We start from the raw sequence: 19,240 nt of genomic DNA, 5'->3' as shown, positions 1-19,240 counted from the left end.
ATCTTGGGATCCTAGAGCATGTGATGCACAGGATATCCACCAATGAGAAGTCATTGTTATAATTTTGATCTGTTCCACCAGCCCAAAGTGCAGCAACTGACATCACAGAGAGTCTCCAGCTGCACTTCGGAGCACCAAACAACAGAAAACAACTTTTCACAAAAGTAGTCCCAAATGTAGTATATATAACATGCCTGGTGGATGATTCTTTTTACACAGAGTAGTGGAAGACCCTGATAATTTGATTTGATGATCCATTTCAGAAGATGGTGCCCTAAAACTTCAAACACCATGCAAATATCTGTGGCTGAGTCAAGGCTGAATTTCCCGGAACATTTACAAAGTCAGCTATTGCTGAATGCATACAACACGGAAAAAGAAATTTCATGCTTAGTTATTGCATATATACCCATTTCCCCCTGACTATCTGCATGTAGTTTTCTAGAATAGCTACACTTTGTGGCAATTTTACGCAGCCCCCGCCAGTGGTGTGGCATTCCTTGGGTGGCTTCCCCATGCTGTGCACTGCTGCCAGTTACCAAGAGGGAGAGGTAAGGCAATGGGGCGATTGGTGTGGGTGCAGTGGTTGAGTCAGCCCAATGCTCCCCCCCCCCTGCAAATCCACTGCACTCCCTGCCCCGCTCTTGGTAACCAGCAGCACTATGTGACATCGGGAAGCCAGATGAGCAAGGCCGCAACATCCACCCCATTACAGTGGTACCTCGGGTTACAGACGCTTCAGGTTACAGATGCTTCAGGTTACAGACTCCGCTAACCCAGAAATAGTACCTCGGGTTAAGAACTTTGCTTCAGGATGAGAACAGAAATTGTGCTCTGGCGGCACGGCAGCAGCGGGAGGCCCCATTAGCTAAAGTGGTGCTTCAGGTTAAGAACAGCTTCAGCTTAAGAACCAACCTCCGGAACGAATTAAGTTCTTAACCCAAAGTACCAATGTACTGTTATTGCACCATAAAGTATTCTAATTATTAATAGTCCTATGAATTTTCACTGGTAAATTCCACGCACACAGGGATACAGAAATATTGTAAGGTGGTACAGATGAAGCTAAAGCCACATCAGTGGGGAAACCCAAACAATACTCTCACTTTTTTCAAGTTGTCTTCTCAACTTCCAACATTCAAAATGGCTCTTGCCACTCAGAAAGGAAACCTTTTTGTAGGTTGTTTTCTTTATATGGCTGAAGGAAACTGAAAACATACTTGTGCCAAACGGCTACACGTTGTGAAATTTCATCACTGTGTAAGACAACCATTTATGTTTTAACCCAGTACTGTATTTTATTAGATGCCACATTTTGCTGGATTAAAGATTGCAGAAAAGTCTGGTTTTATTAAAAGGATACGGGAACCATTTACTCCTGAGATTTTGAAGTCATCTAATAACTGAACTACTCTCTCTCGGTTTGGGTCGTCTGGGTCAGTGTTGCGGACCTGTAGGGTGGGGGGGAAATCAAACACCATAAAAAAATCATTTAATCTTTATCATTTAATCTTTATCAAATCCCATAGGTTTCCAAGACACTCTCCAGATTCTCACCCCACATTCTTATTTAGCAAATCAAACAATCAATTTATGTTAGCATTTCTGACTATTCTTGAGCAACTATGTCCATACTAACCTTGCCTTATGCCCCAGCCAGGGCGGAAAAACCCTTCTTTAATCAATTCCTAAACAACACTGTCTAAGTAGCTGTACTAATGCTGTTACTTCTCATGAGCCTGCATGTACCTTTCCCTCCCTCCATAAAAATGACTGAAAATGTACTGCTGGATACATGAAAGGAAGATTACCAGCTAAGGTAATGGGATGACATGATACCTACAACTAATGACACAAATAGCAAACCAAACTTGAGATGAATTACCCACTTGCAATAATTACAATAGCCATATCTTTAAGCACCAGGCAGAAATTTTCATCTCTAACCAAGAATTTGACCTTTAATTATCTGTGGCCTTTTAGAAGTGTGTGGGATGTTTTAAATGTATTCCGCCCCCCTTGGTTTTAATATATCTCTTGTGGATTATTTTTTTTTTCTTTTTCTGTTTGGTTGGTTGGTTGTAAGTTGCTTTGGGCTGCCTTGGGCAAGATAAAACGACTAACCAATTTAATAAATAATCTTCTGTCATCTTTTAAAATGCTCTGGAAACAGAGATAAAAATTGACCTTTACAAATTAAAGAAAAATAATAACAAATGCCTAATCTAATCCTGTGTACAGCATTCCCCTTTGTATCTAGCATGGAGCAAGATATTATATTATGGCTGGGAGCCATTTGCTGATATTTTTAAAGGATATAATTTGAAATTGAATCAAAACCATCTACTTGTGGATACTCACAGATTTCAGCAGTTTGATTTCATCCAATGCTGTTTCTGTGTAGTGTTCAGCACTCTTTACAACTTTCATTGCCACAAACCTCTTCCCCCTAAGTGGACACAAAGTTTAGTACTAAACTGCCTTCAGGAATCAGATAACACTAACAGAAAAAGACCTGAATGCTCAGGATCATTTCCTACAAAATACAAACGCAGGTTCTCTGTCACTCCTGAATGCATAATTTCCCTCAAGTTCAATAAAAAGTAAACTTGAAGAAATAATATGTAAGGGGGAATATGAATCAGTTTTCAGTTTGTACATGTTACCATGTTGTTGTTGTTGCTGCTGCTGCTGCTGCTGTTGTTGTTGTTATTATTATTATTAAGCATGAGATGAAACCTCTGGATTTGAAAACAAGGAGGAACATTCTGAGGAAAAATCTCATGTTGCTGATCTGTAACAATATTCCATGCAACTAGCAGAAATTCCTTCCAAAAAGAAAAAAGACTTACTGGATGTCCCATGATAACCACACCGTAGAAAAGTGTCCCCATCCCAGCTTCCGGATCACATGGTACCTTCCATTGAACAGATCCCCTATTTTAACAAGATGGTAGCCTCCTAGGAAATGTAAAAAGAGTTATTGGGTTAAGAACCCTCAGTGATATTGAGAAACTCACAGGTCAATCTATGCACCCGCCACTTTTAATCTCTCTTAAAAACAAATGAAAAAAAGAACATTGAGAACACACAATTGTTGGTAGAACCATGCAATTTCTTCATTTTAGATATCATGCAAATAAATTCTGACAGCTTACCAAAGAATAATATCAGGCACAATATAGAATAGATGGTGTGTTTTCCCTTCTCAGCTTCTACAGAGAAAATAGCTGTAGAGTGTGCTATTCCTCTACGTGGGAAGGATAAGCAGACCAGCATGGCTATGTGCAGGTGGTACAATCCCACTGGGAACTCTCAAATCTCTCGATTTTCTCACTAAATATACTCCACAATAAGAAAAAGTATCTTTTAAAAACACTACTGTTTAAGAAACTTCAGATGTCACATTAGCTATGAGTTCTGGGATTGGGAGAGAGAGAATGCATTGCTAACTGCTCTCCCCTAGCAGTAGCAAGAACATTTGGATTTAATAACGCTTTCCCTTCCCTCCATAAGAACAGGAATGCTACCCTGGGATTTTCTTTATTTGCTGAAGCACATGATGACACACCACTTGGCTGCAACTGCAGCTGAAAGGGGATGTTGCTTTGTAAGGTCTAGTCACAATATTAAGAAGACCTGGTGGCTACTCTTCAAATCTCTTCAAAAGATGCTGGGCTCATAACAGAACAGAAGGACTCAGCTAAAGCATAGCAATATCCTTAAAAGAATGAGAGCCTAGCATGTCTCTAAGGTTTCCATGATGAGGGGCCTTAGCCATGATTTGATGGGTAATCTACTCGGTATTACGGTCATACTGAGAACATGTAAATTCTATGTGCTACTACAGATGCGTATGTTTTGTTTCACACATTTGTTAGCCATCTTAAAAAGAAAAGAAAAGTATTTTCTCAATTGGATGTCACCCTCTGAATTCAGGAGGATTCCCAGGTTGCGTCCTTGGACTTGCAGGCAAAGTGCAACCCCACATCCAGAGCCAATTGAACCTTCTTTCTGGAGAAGACCAACTTCCCACCCACAGTATCTCCATTTTGTCTGAATTAAATTTCAGTTTGCCTGCCCTTGTTCATGTTAAAATTGCCTCCAGATACATAATTGACCACTAGTTTATTAATAGAAGCCAATGGAGGTGCATACATTCAAGCCCTGCCTTTGTTCAAAGAGCTTACTCAATATTTATCAAAAACAATCTAGAGAGAAGACGGGCATGGTGGGATTGGTTGCCAATTGATGTATGAAGGTCTATGTCGTTGAATTACTGACTTTGAGACTCATCCCTGGACCTTGGCGATGCTGAATTAAGAAAAATTATGACCTATGTGAGCTCCTATTAAAGAGCTCCCGTACACCATTCTGCCAATGCATTCTTGCCCCCTTCTCACATTACCTTTGTGCTATGGTTGCCACCACTATGGTGTACTGCAAAGGGTCCAACCATGTGGGAAGTTGCATATCTGAAGAGGTCCACACATCATCCTAACCACCTAAATGGCATCATCAGCCAACCCAAATCAGCCCACCTCAAACAGGAGCTACTTCACACAAAAACAATTCATTTTCTGACATTCACGCCAGGCAACTACAGTACATCACTGTGATTCATGAGGGCAGCATCTCCATTTAGGCCCCCGAGCTGTACTTGCTACACCTACACACATACTTCACAACAGCATCAAGCGTTGTTTGCAATTGTGTGAACCTGCTTTTTAAACAAGGAGGAAAGCTAACAATGCCATCTCATACATTGCTACAAAAAGATCCCATTAAATTAAAAGATGCTTACTCTCAGGTATACACAAAGGGGAAACAGGCAACATCCTACCTTTTAAGAAATGGCTTGGTGAACGTATTTCTTGAAGCCTAGTTTGTTCAGCATGGGGAGTTTGTTATTAATTTTTAAAATATATTTCTGGATCACTATATTGGATTAGATAATGCAAGGACTATAATGCAAGAACTATCAAAACAGGCTTGTTTTTAAACACTTGCCTGGTCGCCATGGGCAACAAGGAATTTCATCCAGGCGAGTGACTGGGCTGATCAAGTGCTTCAACCCTTCTCTGGTAGCTTGCTGCATTTCTAGGCTGGGCTTGGAGGAGGGTCCGGAGGTGGGGGGCTGAGCACCCATTCCCTTCTCCAGCATCCTTTCTATGCTGGACAGGGAGGTGGGGAAACTGCCTCCTTCTGTCAAGCAAAGAAACCAGGCAGACTGACAGGAGGCAGAAGTCTGAACACTCCATCCCTCTTCTGACAGCCCACTGCCATTCCAAGCTAGCTGATAATGGGTAAGCCCCCTCCGTGTTCAACATTAAAAGCAAGAGGGTTCGCATCAGGCTGCTCCTTCCCTTTTGCTACCAGTCTACGTTTTCTAATACAGGCAGAGCAGGTGACACCCCCCCCCCCCATGTCTAGCATAGAACACGCTGGCTGGCAATAGAAAGACAGAGAGATCCATGCCTTTGCTGCCAGCCTGCTAAATTTCTACGCCGGGCAAACAGTACACCCACACAAAATGAAGTCAGTGGAGACATGACATGTTTTTCATTCAGTATATTCCATTGAGCGGGATGCTAAGTATACCAGTTTGGGTAAGAAGAGCCAGGATTGGGGAGATACAGTCATGTTTTACATTGAGAATTCCGTGATGTGAAGGTAGACATATGGTATTTAAGTGGAGGAAATGACTGTTCTTTGCCAATTCCTGTATGACACTATGTCAGTGCTTTATATATAGAAAGTGGACCCAAAATGTACAGATTTACATGGTAATCTTTAGCACCTGAAGAGCAACTAATAGGTTTCTCTAAGTGTTGGCAGGTATCCAAAGGTACCAGTACAAATTGAATTGCTTCACCCAGTATTCTCTAGCACACACTGGGGGTCCTATACTGAGCTTCCTGCAAACTATGGATTGCAGACAGTAACTACCCTCGGGAATGCAGTCTCCCTCTGACTAGAACAATTCCCCCCCCTACTTATTCCAAATTCTACCACTGCATTGGGTTAATCCACTGCTGTCCCTGGCATCTTCCATGAGGATGATGTTGCTTTGGAATCTCACCCACCACTCTGCTGGAGAGGCCTACCAGACAACTACATAGTTTTTACTTTTCACTCGCCATGCTTAGGGGCTATTAGGCTTTGTTTATTTCCTGGTTTCCTGATGAATTTTACATCCTGATGAATTTCTCATGTGACTTTGGATGAAATTCCATCACAGGCTTTGCTCATCTATCAGGGTTTTTGCAACAATTTTTCTGTTCTATCAGGAATCTGCATACTGTGAGCAATTTGTGAGATTGCTTCAACACTTGCCCAGATTGTAACCTGAACTCATTTTGATTTAGTCAGCTTTTTTATTAAATTTTAAATTTTAGCTTTATTTTTTAAAATTGTAAAGTTCCATTTTTTGTTATTGCTAAGTTTTTATTTCTGATGTTTATTATGCAGTTTTGATGTTAACTTTAATTTCAGTTGTAAATATGGAGCATATATTAAATGGAAAGCTGGAGAAGTTGTAAAAAGTTAAATGAATAAAAATACTGAGAAATACCTTAAGCAAGCATATGTCTTGATGTATTAACTTTGATTTGCTAAACAAACAAGGAGGACATAGTCTGGTAGATGTCTGGTCTTATAAGAAGAAGTATTAGTTTATCAAGTCCCCATAGATGAGTTCCTTTTTCTATCTACAAAGCAAAATCACTTACTGGCTGATACATACAATGTACCAAACCAGGTTTACAACCTTAATTATTGGTCTAAAATTATGATACTCAAATTGTAAAATAAAACCTCTCACCTTTGCAGTAATCATTGGGATCCTCCTGCTCATCATCATCTGATCCCAGGATTTCCTCTTCTTGTTCAGGAAGATCATTCTCTGAATGGGCAGCAGGGCCTCGATGTTGGGTTTCTGGCCTAGGAGACATCACAAGTTTGTAAGTCGTAAGCTTTTTACTGTGTGTACTTAGAGCAAAGGAAGAAAGAATATGCAAAGACTAAAATGCAGTTTGAGGTTGGATAATGATAGGCAAAAGAAATGTTCCTAATTTTTTAAAAGGAACTGAAATGCAGATGCATCACATCTATCTCAGATCACTTGGGTTGGAACAAACCCTCTCAGCAGATACAACTTGTGCAGACAGCTCCACATGTGCAGCAAGTACCAACACTCAAATTAGTACAGTTTCAAAAGATACCAGTCACACCAATGTCTAGAGCTGTCTTCATGGAGGATCAAATGTTGCACAGTACACCAATCACTCCCACTACGATTATGCCAGGTATTTGCCTTGCTCAGTCATGGGGAGGGAGTCAACTGCACTTTTACCAGGTACAGCTGTGCTTTGTGATGCATTTTGTCTGTAGCAGAATGTCCTAAGCTAGAGGCGCTGGGCCAAATGACTGCCCCTCTCCAAAAAATGCCAATCAAGAGGCGAGAGAGGCAAGCAGAGAGTAATAGCAGCAAGAATTTAGGCTTGTAACTAACTACTCACCTTGTAGCTATAAGCAAACAGGAATTTCATACTGGCAAGGGAGTGAGCTGGTAGAGGATGGATCTCTCCATCCCTCCTCTGCCCAGTCCACTTGGTTTCCATGCCAACCATGGAGGAAGGAAAGCACCTCCCTCCCTGATCAGTGTGAAAACCAAGCAGGATGGTGGAGGGATGGTACATTTTACGTCTGCTTGATAGCAGGGTTCTTTGTTTTTTTTTAAGAACTTTCATTTCCATACTGGTTGTGAAGGGGCTTCCGTTCCTCTCCAGCCAGCAGGGAAATGCAGGCTGCCAGTGTCTCAATGGAACAGTAAACATTTCAGCAGGGTAGTAGCTTTAGCAGCCTAATTTATCTGAAGGGCCATCTATACCTGTATGAATCTGCCTAAGATCAGGGTCCAAGACCCTGCTCTCTGGGCTGCCATAAGGCGGGTAGGTTCTAGGAACAGGGCGTTCTCAGTGGTGGTCCCAACCTTTGGAATTCCTCCCCAGGGAGATACACATGGTCTCCTCATTACTGGCTTTCAAAAATATTTTAATAAAAAATGATAGGCATTCAGAAGGCTTCAACAGTGTAGGATAGTCCTTAGGCTAAAAATAACTGCCAGTGGCTCACAGAAGACTTGCAGTGGAAACTGCTTGGTGATGGGTTCAGGATGAAGGGAAATTTTAGGATTCTGCATTATTTTCTATAGACATCCCCTCAGAATGGCTTCAGTTTAGTCATCCTATTACAGGTACCCAAATGCATTCCAGCCCTATAAGTGACTCAGTGTGCTTCCATGCAGTGGGACGAACCCATCTTTATGGCTCCCTAAAAACGAGAATTTCAAGCTACTGTATAGAGTGGCAGAAAATAAAAACCCAATCTTTCAGCAGAAAGAAAAATAGTCATGCATATCTAGAAACATGTAACTACAACTTGCATGCTGTCAACTAGTAGCTGTCAGACTTTAGACTGACTGCTACAGTGATCCATGGCATATTATATTTGAATACCAAGAGAAACATACTTATATCTAGTCACTCCCTGGATTTTGTTTGTTAAATACTGAGTTGCTCAGCTGATCATAAGGCATAAATCAATGCTCTGAAGGTCCCCAACCCTCTGGAGAAGATTTTTGTGTGTGCACAGGGCTGCTAGTGGTAGGGGGAATAGCCAAAAATTGCTTCCCTCTTCATTCTGTTCTTACTGACAGCTATGTAACACCATTATATACAACACATAACAGTTATTTTGCAGAATAACAAATAAACCTTTTGTAAAGTAACTGGTTTCACAAAACAATTGTGATATACAGCTATTGTGGGGTTCGGTGTAGGGATGTTCAAACAAAAATAAATAAATCAGCATACTTGCAAAGAGTGCTCATGTACACTTCTGGAACATTTTACACACATTCTAAACTGACCGTTCCCTCCACACACTCATCTCTTGAGGATTTATTTAAACTCCCTACACCTTTCTTTGGCAAAAATTAGAAGTTGTAAATATTCACAGTTAGCCTAATGCAAGCAGAGCACATACAGGAATAAACACAAAATCAAATGTTAAACAAGAGTTAAGACAACTGCAGACAATGATTTTAAAAAATCATAAGGCTACTCAATAAATCTCAAACCTAGAGAGGAAATGAATAAGGTTGAAATCAATGTGATCCCTCTAGAAGCCACACCCATCACAGCAAATCTCTTCATTAATTACGTCATAACTATGGGAACGCTGAATTGTTAAGGTTTACTAGATCGGTTTTTAATGACAGAAGGTTCTAGGGTATGCATCGACAAGGAATTAGGTAAGCCTTAAAGCTAATTTTCCAGGCAAAAATGCTGTTTGAAATTCCCTGAATATTCTGCAATCACACATCTCTTCCACAAGCACAATCTTCCTGCAGCAAAGAAGTTACTAGAAAGCCTTCATAAAGCTTTTGAGAACTATCCTGATCCTTTATCTAAAGGAAGTCTGAATGTCTTATCACTGAGTGATGTTACAAAGACTCAGAGAGCTCAATATCTTTGCAATTAATTATTTCAAGTCCTTATACTTTCAAAATGAGAGTGAACTATTATTTGCCAGGCAGTGAAAAAGACCACATAACACTGCAGAGATGTGATTGCCTTTCAAAGGCAATATTTTCTCTCTAATGTTTCTTGGAAAGTATGTGTACTTTTGCTATTAAATCTTTTAAAAATGCTCAATACAATCCCCACAAATGCTCCTGCCCCGCCCTCCTAAAATTTATCCATCCTAAAATGCACCCCAAACGGGCATGGGCAAGGATGGTAAAACATGCATAGGAGGTACAAAGACCTTATTTTAATACATCATTTGATTCTAAACAATGATTTATTTGAGCAAATTGTTACTAAGAGGAGAAACCTGAAAGCATCTTCCGATTCGTTTAAACGATTTAGAAGTCAGCTTGTAAGCAGGGACAAAAGGCTGATGTGAGAGTTCCAGAGACTGCATTTCAATGAATAAGAAACAGACAGCTGTCAGAACTGCTACACTGCTAGAAACACATCAAATGCTAACAGAAGCCTTGAATGAATCCATTTTAACATATCAGAACATTTGGCAGACATCCACCCCAACAAGCACCTTGGGCTTCTGAACATCTACTTGCTTTTACAACCTAACTTCATTGGATTTGTTCTTAAGCTAAGCATCTGGTAAGATTACATGCTAGGGGAGGGCGACAATTGAATCAGTGTCCTCAGGAAGATTTATGAGCTTAAACGGAATTCAGAGAAGTCCTCATTGAGGCAGCCAAACTCCCTTTTTTTCCATCTGGGTTTTAAAAAATGCTGTAAAAGGCAAGCTTACCTGCACGAAGCACGAACTCCCATTGATGAAGGTATCTCTGAAGTCGGGCCAACAGTTTTCGAAAGAGCCATCAAAAATTAAATGGCACCCTGGTGCAAGTAATAGCGGTACATAAATTGCAAGCAGAGGGCTGGTTCTTCCTGAACACAGCAAAGCTTTGTGCAAAAGCAAGAGAGAAATGGAATTTGCCTCCACCACCTAGCTGCAGATGCATAGCACTGCATTGCAGGTAAATGCCTTGCAGCATCACTGAAGAGAGTTGCTCTCAGCTAATTTGCTTCCTGAAAAATTTAGCCATGCTCTGGAATGGTCAAAAACTCCTTCTATTCTTTTGATGCTGACCAACTTCCAAAGTCTTTCCAGATGTACTAACTATGTAGCCTAACTGAAGTGAAGCTACGAGTTTCCTGTTCAATAATAAATTTCCTTCAGAACTTTGAAAGAAAAGAGTATCACAGTATTGATTATACTGTATCAGCACAAGAGCTCAAAGTATTAGCTTCTCTGTGCCAGTAGGTGCCAATCATTTTTCTAGCTCTGCCCAAAACAATTCTATGGAAAAGATGGAAGTCAATTTTCATAAAGGCATCCCAACCTAAACAAGGCAAGCTTCTTCATCTCACATGTTCTTATTAAGAAATAAACAAACTGGACAATTGCAGAGGCAGGTGCCAGTATCATTCTTGGCTATTGTATGGTACTTCTGCAACATATTTAGCCTTTCAGTTCATGCTGGCATTTCAGTGATTAACTGAACTGATGAGCTATGGAAACCAAACAGCAACGCATCTGTCTATGTAAAAAGCGGTATACAGCTGAAAAGGCAGAGAAAAAGTTACACGAAGCAAGACAAATGAAGATGCAGCTGCAATACAGTCTGAATAAGTGTGGTTAGTGGCTCCTGCAAACACATTCAAGTTCTAGCTTGCACATCTTATTCATGAAATAAGCACTAATTTGTGCTTCCTCTACCAACAGATCTACTCAGGAGAACAACAGAAGCTCTTGCTTGCAAGTGAATCTGCCTGGATTCGGTTAGCCTGCTGCAGCTTTTCTTCTCAAACAGATCAGCAAAGAAAGGAGTACTACAGTCATACCTTGGTTTTCAAACAGCTTAGTTCTCAAATGTTTTGGCTCCGGAATGCCGCAAACCCGGAAGTGACTGTTTCGGTTTGCGAACTATTTTTGGAAGCCGAACGTCTGGCAGGGCTTCCGATTGGCTGCAGGAGGTTCCTGCAGCCAATCAGAAGCCTCGCTTTGGTTTCCAAACATTTTGGAAGTCGAACGGACTTCTGGAACGGATTCAGTTTGACTTCCAAGGTACGACTATACTTACTGTGAGAAAACAGACTGAAGTCTTTTACAGCTTGTGAATCTGCTTGCAACTAAATGCTAAAACCAAACGGTTACTCTTAGGTAATTCCTTGGTTGCTCTGGGTTCCTCCCATGAAAATCAGATGGTGCAAACACAGCCAAAGACTGGAATCCTATATGCATTTACACGGGGTTAAACACCCATGTACTCAATAGAACTTCTTTTGAAGAATCAAATAACTAGTTCCACTCAGTGAAGAGGGTCTGGGGCTTGAGATTCTCAAATGGCAACTCTCCCAACCCCTAGCCAATGTTACACAACAAGCCTTTTGAAACTAAAAGGATCTTTCAAACACAGTTTGTTACATGGCATGAGGCTTGCTGTTCAAAATCAAAAAAATCTACTGGGCATGCTTTTTGGATCCCAGACTTGATTGCATATGCAATTCATATAACCAAAAGTCCTTAACTAAGGCTGCCTGTAACTCTGATTCTAGTTATTCATGCATAAGCCCCATTCAATGTATGGGGTTCACCGGTGCAGAACTGGTAGCAGAATTGCCATACTGACTGTTTCATTTAATAATCTAGATAAAGTAGGCTTCTGATTATGTCTTCACAAGATATACATCATACAGTTGTACCTTGGTTCTCAAACAGAATGTGTTCTGGGAGTCCGTTCGACTCCCAGAACTGTTCGAAAACCAAGGAGCAGCTTCTGATTGGCTGCAGGAGCGTCCTGCAGCCAATTGGAAGCCGCACCGGACATTCGGCTTCCGAAAATTGTTTAAAGACTGGAACAATCACTTCTGGTTTTTTTATCATTCGGGAACCAAAACGTAGGAGTTCCAAGGCGTTCGGCAACCAAGGTATGACTGTACTGTCTTACAGTATGCATGCTTAGTCCTTTACTGTAATCTACATTGCCCATATTTAAATGTATGGAGAATGAAGTAAGGTTCATATTCTATGAAGAAAAGCCAGTCAAGTTCTTGTTCTTAAAAGTTATAACTAAGCAAAAACACTTGCTTCTTCTCCCACAGACCTGAAAATGAAGGTTTTCTATTTTCTTAAAGAAAACATGCCAATTGATCACTAGCTTTAGAACTATAAAACTATATGACTTCTATCACTGAAAACAACCATAGGGTAGTTCTATTTTATCTATTCTGTTTATACCAGAGAACACATACCAGAGTAATTCATTCATTTCTTCCTTCAGGCATTCACTCAGGAAAAATGCCACCAAACTGTGTTCGAACAATAATACAGTGGTACCTCGGGTTAAGTACTTAATTCGTTCTGGAGGTCTGTTCTTAACCTGAAACTGTTCTTAACCTGAAGCACCACTTTAGCTAATGGGGCCTCCTGCTGCTGCCGCACCGCCGCAGCACAATTTCTGTTCTCATCCTGAAGCAAAGTTCTTAACCTGAAGCACTATTTCTGGGTTAGCGGAGTCTGTAACGTGAAGCGTATGTAACCTGAAGCGTATGTAACCTGAGGTACCACTGTAATGCATAAAGAAATAAGGTGATGCACTGCCAACCTGTCTGTAACCATTAACTGTTCTAGACAGAAATTCAGAGGAAACAGATTAAAAAAATAAAAGGCCAATTAACATGTAGCTTCTCATTGCAAGGTGAAACAATGAACATTCAAGCATTTCATTAGGTACCATGCTGATTTATGAGTGAAGACAGAATGTTCTTCAAAGGTGGTGGTGAGGTGAAAAAAAGGACTTGAATTCATGAGCATTTAACTCCCAGCAAGTAGGAATTTGGGGTTTAAGGGATCTCACCCTTGTCTCTCTGCCTATAGGAAGGAAGACAACAAAGAAGGAAAAACAGTATTGCAGTAGTGTCTTGCCCTCACACTCCTACATATTTTCCCACACATTCAGTAGTGCCAGTGATGTCAGAGGAACAGAACACATGGCACAGAACACAGAGCAGACATATTCAGATGGATCTGTGTATTAATGTTAAAACAATTCATGGTTGTGGAGAGCAAAAAACTTAGACACAGCACACAGAATGGCTGCATTTACTTAAAGGGAAACAGCATTAGTTTATTGTATATATATGGCTCAGAAGGAAATGTCATCTATATTGTTTTGAGAGTTATACATGCAAAAAAGTAGAATTCCATGGAGGTCCCTGATGGCCACATACTCACAGAGCTCTAGGCACTCTTTCCTCTACAGACAGGAGGGCAAGTGGATATCTCCCTAATTACCTACAGCCTTAGCATTTCGTCAGTGCTCTCCATCATAATTAAATCAAAGCCTAGCTGCGGTGTAGAGAAGTGTGAGATGAGAGCTTGACTTGTTACCAGCTGCTACTGTTCTGCAGACCTTCTCCCCAAAGAGAGCCCTCCCCCTCAAAGCCCTGAAGTACAGGGATTTGGGGAACCTTGTGACCCTGCAAAGAAGGGCGTGTCACTCTCGTTTTTTTAATTGAAAGAGGGGGAATGCTGCATCCCCACACTAACAAAAATGCACAGAGCTAGCAGCAAGAACAACTGTTTGCTTTCCAAGGTTCTGGGAGGGAAATGAACCTTCATTGATGCATTCTAGCTAATGCAGGCAACTAATGCTCACAACCAGTAGGACCTGTACTGATGACATACTGACTAGGCCTGTGGGTTATAAATGTATCAAATATATTTTAAAAGGTGTAGGTAGTTATGTAAAACCACCACCTTGGAACACATTAAAAAGCAGCAAGCCCAGGCTCCCCCTCAGAGTACACTTGTCAAGAAGCTTCACCCAGTCCCAACTGATAAGTGTACGGAGGACATGTTTTCAAACATAGCATACTTGTGTGTGTGAAGAGGCCCGTAGACACAACAAAACAGTGGTTCTACGTATAAGCACCAATGTTATCAGAAGGAAACCCATGGCCAGATAGCAGCACATATTTTGCAGTGATCACAGGTTATAATCACAGAAAGCACTCAATATGTATTGCCATTTATCACCTCCATATTTGACCTCTGCCTTGACTTGAATGCTCTCTTTCTTTTCTTTAAAGTGTATTGGCTTTTAGCAGAGATCTGACATTTGACTGTCAAATACCACATGCACTGCTGGCAGCTTGTTGGTAACCACTTGCCTGGCTATGAGCAAGGCTTACCTCTATGCAGGGAAGCCTGATAAAAACTACTGCTTTTAGAAGACAGATGACTACCATTAGTATGTGCAGGCAGGTGGGTTAGAAACATTTTTGTGATCTTTTGCACAATTATATGCAAGTCAACATTGTATATTTAAATGCTTCTTAAATTTAAAATATATTTTGATAAATCACTGATAGCTTTGTATACATAGTAACATAGCTGTTGCTCAAAATTATTCCAAAAAGAAGGCATTATTTAAAGCCTGTTCTTTTAAATTTATGTTTGCTGTTAACAAATAAGCCAATCCATCAAGTTCAGGGGCAAAATCACACAAGCAGCAGCTTTGAGCGGAGAAATCCACCTAGGGCTCAAAGACCCATTTCTTCTGGCAACCAACTCAAGTGTATGGATGCGCATCAATTGGGAGTGGGGAAGAATGAAAAAGGAAGGCATGGGAAACAAGCACAGATCCTGTTATACTTCTTCCACACATACCACAGCTGAGGAGAAATGGGGCTCTGTTGAAACCCATAGCGTTTTGCAGTTCAGTATATATTGTGTCCTAAGCCTAACTTTGTTACAGCAAAATTCTACCGCTTCTCTTCCTCTATGATAAAGGATAGCCATGGCTATTTTAAGGCTCTCGGAACTGCCAGAGTATTAGCCATCTTACATATGAAGATTCACGACATGTTAGCTGCAGAAACAGCGATAAACAACTTTATGTCAAGTCCTTGATTTTTTGACAAGGGAACTTTTTTTATTGTTCTTTTCTACAAGCAATTAAAAAACCGGAACTCTCTCAGAGCACTAGCATTAAATGGGAAGCTACCTTGGCTAAACATGTTATAAAAACCACTCTACTTAAGACACTATATGGATTTGTAAATAATGGTTTTGGGTTGTATAATTAAGTTAACTGTTGGCCAACTCTTAATTTTTACTAGAATGCTTCCACAGTGCATGACAGCTTTGAAAACATAGAAGAGCGAGCTTGGGAAATTTGGGATTCAATTTCTGAATATTACTAGCTTGCCACAACTTTGCAGTAAACCTTCATGCAGTGGATTCAATGGATTCAATCTAAATAGAGTAAAATATTTGAGACAAGAGACTACACTGAAAACAGTGCTACAACTATTAATCACAGCATGATTTTTAGAAAGCATTATTTTAGACACAAAAATTGCCTTGACTGTTCAGAAGTGACAGAAATGCTACATGGACAAAAAATAGTGAAGTGAACAATGGATGAGAAGAGGCATAAGGTAGGTGAATAAATGAAGCCACTTGACACCAAGTCAGAATATTGGTGCACCTAGACTAGGTCTATCTGGTTTTCCAATTGCTCAGAGGCAAATATTTCCCCCACTATTGCTACCTGAGTTAATTTAACTGCAGATTCCAGAAACTGAAACTAGGATCATCTACAAAGCAGTACTTCATTATTGCTTTTCTCCAATCAGAGATGCCAGATTTGGGAGCTTTTTGTGCACTGCATGAGAACTGGAGAAATATGAATAATGAAGGGCAGGACATAACAAACCAAGGGCAACCCAGTCAGATGGGTGGGGTACAAATTAACAACAACAACAACAAATAACCATTTGATAATGCAGACAAAGGGGTTCAATTCAGGCCTATTTCAAAGTCAATAGGAATTAAAAAAATTATTAGAACATTTAATGGCATATGATGGCATCTACACATGTAACCTTCCAGTGACTGTGCAGTACAATCCTTTGAAATTTTACTCAGAAGTCTCACTTAAACGGGGCTTACTTGAGTCTTGTAAATAATCCTCCCCCTCCACCTCAAGTTACTAGCTTGCAAAAACTTTTACTCCTCTCACTTTCCCACATGTAACTCCTGCTTGCATATGGGTACTTGGCTAGTGCTTAAACAAGGGATTACTTTCCTTAATATTCCAGGCTTAAAGAACTTTCAGAGAGCACTATCAATTCTGATAATTACTCGCACTAAATAATGCACATTCTCTGGCTCCATTTTCTTAATCTGAAACCACTTGCCGATTAACACACACAGAACACAATCTTATCCACACTTAACTGATTTCAGTGGGACTTCTCAGTAAAATTTTAGAGAACTGGCCTATCAATTTAGTCCACCAAAGTCAGTCTACAGCAGCTACATAGAGTACGGTATGGTCAAATCTCTTTTCGAGTTATAGTAACAGGGTGAAAAAAGAAGACTTCCTTCTTCTGTGTGATATCTGAAATGTTTAAAGTAAGTTCCACCCTTCAGTTTGAGTGGGATTATTAAATACTCTTTTTACAGCATTAAACTACACAGAGAACATATGTCTATTGCATTTTAGTTTGCTGAATTTACGGGCAATCTTAGAAGTTCAGAAGTTAGTGCACCATTTTGAATATGTTTCAAGCTTCTTGGATCTACAAGGCCAGAACAGCTTACTATGACTATGCAAATAACACTTGAAATCCAGGGCTAGCCAGAACGGCTTGCTATACAATATAAATGTAAATCTCAAGGTCACAATTCAAATTCTGCTTGCACCAGGCTGGGGGGCTCGATTAAGCAGAGATCTTGCTTCCCCCAGCCCTGCCAGCCTCTGCCTGCGGAGTGACATCGGCATCGCTCTGCCAGTGTGGTTTCCCATTTTGCCTGCTAAACTTGTGGGCAGAATTGCTGCTGGTGGGGAGGGGGACTTTCTGGGATGGCAGACATTCAAGACAGAGGGCTGAGCAAGCCTTACAGCTGTCATGTGACAGCAGCAGGCCTGACTGCCAGCCAGTATGTGCTGCAAGGCTGCAGATGCTGCAGTGGCCCTGTTGGACAGCGCCCAGGGCTTGGATTTCACCCTACTACGGTTTAAAATGTATATAAATAAATAACATATTTGATCCATTAAGTTTATCTACTATTTTAGATTAAAATATTATGCTTGGAAAAGGAGACGAGAATATTACCAGCAAGCTGATAGGCACCCAGAGACAAATTTAATGGTGCCACTTAAAATATGCACAAGATGCAGAAGAAGGCGTATCACTCATGTGAGTTTATGCGCTTTTAACACTGAGGCTACCCTCAGGATGTAAAGAGTCACTTAGAATTGGAAAATCTGGAAGATTTCTCATTACCATGCAACTAAGGCTACCAGGCTGGCTTCTGCACATCATTTCAGGAAATTATTGTCACTGTCCAGGACACCATTCCACTCTGTTTAAGGCAGTAGGGTCACACTTACTTTCTCTGAGCTTTTTCCTTCTTGGCTTTAGTCCGCTTCTTCCGGGCTTGCAATGCTAGAACTAGGAAGAAACAGAGGGAAGAAGAAGAAGGAGGGGTGGGGCAAGAGTCAGTAAGCTTTTGTTCAGGGTGAAAAAGAAGGGCACATCATTTGCATCATCAAACCTATCGGGTTTATTTTGTTCTAAGATTAACCCCCTCTTACCTAGAAGCAGCATTAAACCAAGAACAAACCAGATTCGTGAGACACGTGCTCATAATAAACTCATTGTACCCATATTTATAATATTAAAAAACAACAACCCCCAAACACGTTACTGGAGGAGACAGGCGATTATGTCACCCTCTTTTATCTCATACTAGGTAGCGGGGTGGAGGCCGAGGAAGGGAAGCCTAAGGGCCGGACATTTGCCAGGATACCCGAAGACTGGCAGTTAGGATCCGTGAGAAGAACTCTGCGAATAACAGCGGGACCTGACAAAAGGAAACCGACGCCCGATCTCGTGTGAATTGGGGCAACAACCAGGGACGCAGAGGAAGCGAGCCGCCAAGACCCAGAAAGCTGAAGCCTGACTAGAAGAGTCGAGGGGCCGAGGGCGGCGGGCGAGGGGCGGCGGCGGGGGGAGGTGAGGTTGGCGGGGAGGCGGCGGGGCCAAGCGCACTCACCTTTCCGTTCCATGGCGGCTAGAGACAGCAGCCCCCGCGACCCCCCGCGCGTGCGCTCCAAGGATAGTTCCTGCGCCTGCGCTGGCCGCGGGCGAGCCGGTCGGCGCGTGCGTACGACGGGTATCTTCGCGCGCCGTTGCGCGCGCCACCAGATCTCCTCGCCGCCGCCGCCGCTGCTGCTGCTGTCACTTCCTCCCGAGCTGGGGCTCCCGTGGAAGGCCACTCCCCCTGGCTCTTCCAAACGCGTGCGGCGCCGCCCCCTGCTCTGCGTGACAGGCAGGAGCCGGAGCCGCGCGTCAGGCCCCTCGCCCGCCTCCCCTTGTCCCATGGGCGGAGCGCATGCGCCTCGCGGTGTCCCAGCCCACCGCTCGCTTCCCCGGGGCTTCGCCGGATTTAACTAGGGCCAAGGGAGGTGGGGGCGGCGTAAAAAGTGGCGCAGCGCGTATACAAGCAACTGCGTGTGCTGTCGCCGGAGATGGGATTGTGACGTTCCCGCCACGCGTTCTGGGTCCGGGCGGGTTTTCCAGCTTCACGCGTAGCCGGCATGGGAGGGAGGGATGTGTTCTGC

At 41.9% G+C, this 19,240-nt stretch overlaps 1 protein-coding gene across 2 annotated transcripts in view; it reads right to left on the bottom strand.

Annotated features, from left to right (window-relative positions):
* Positions 1-19,112, bottom strand: part of SRPK1 (SRSF protein kinase 1) — a 31,582-nt gene extending 12,470 nt beyond the window's left edge. The window contains exons 1-7 of one of the 2 annotated variants that reach the window (XM_083445710.1): positions 18,673-19,112; positions 18,008-18,068; positions 6,824-6,942; positions 2,853-2,961; positions 2,362-2,449; positions 1,364-1,451; positions 195-301 (exon numbers count right to left, since the gene is read on the bottom strand). In XM_083445710.1, coding sequence (XP_083301836.1) covers positions 195-301; positions 1,364-1,451; positions 2,362-2,449; positions 2,853-2,961; positions 6,824-6,942; positions 18,008-18,068; positions 18,673-19,000 — 900 coding nt within the window. In that variant the 5' untranslated portion in view covers positions 19,001-19,112. Of the gene's footprint in view, positions 1-194; positions 302-1,363; positions 1,452-2,361; positions 2,450-2,852; positions 2,962-6,823; positions 6,943-10,347; positions 13,469-18,007; positions 18,069-18,672 lie in introns of those variants that run through there. The other variant, XM_083445711.1, reaches the window with a different exon arrangement.
* Positions 19,113-19,240: the final 128 nt, after the last annotated feature.

This window comes from Podarcis tiliguerta (genome assembly GCF_965153285.1).
Source record: "Podarcis tiliguerta genome assembly, chromosome: 6".
In the NCBI taxonomy this organism is placed as follows: Eukaryota; Metazoa; Chordata; class Lepidosauria; order Squamata; family Lacertidae; genus Podarcis; species Podarcis tiliguerta.
This window is presented reverse-complemented; position numbering and strand designations above follow the sequence as displayed.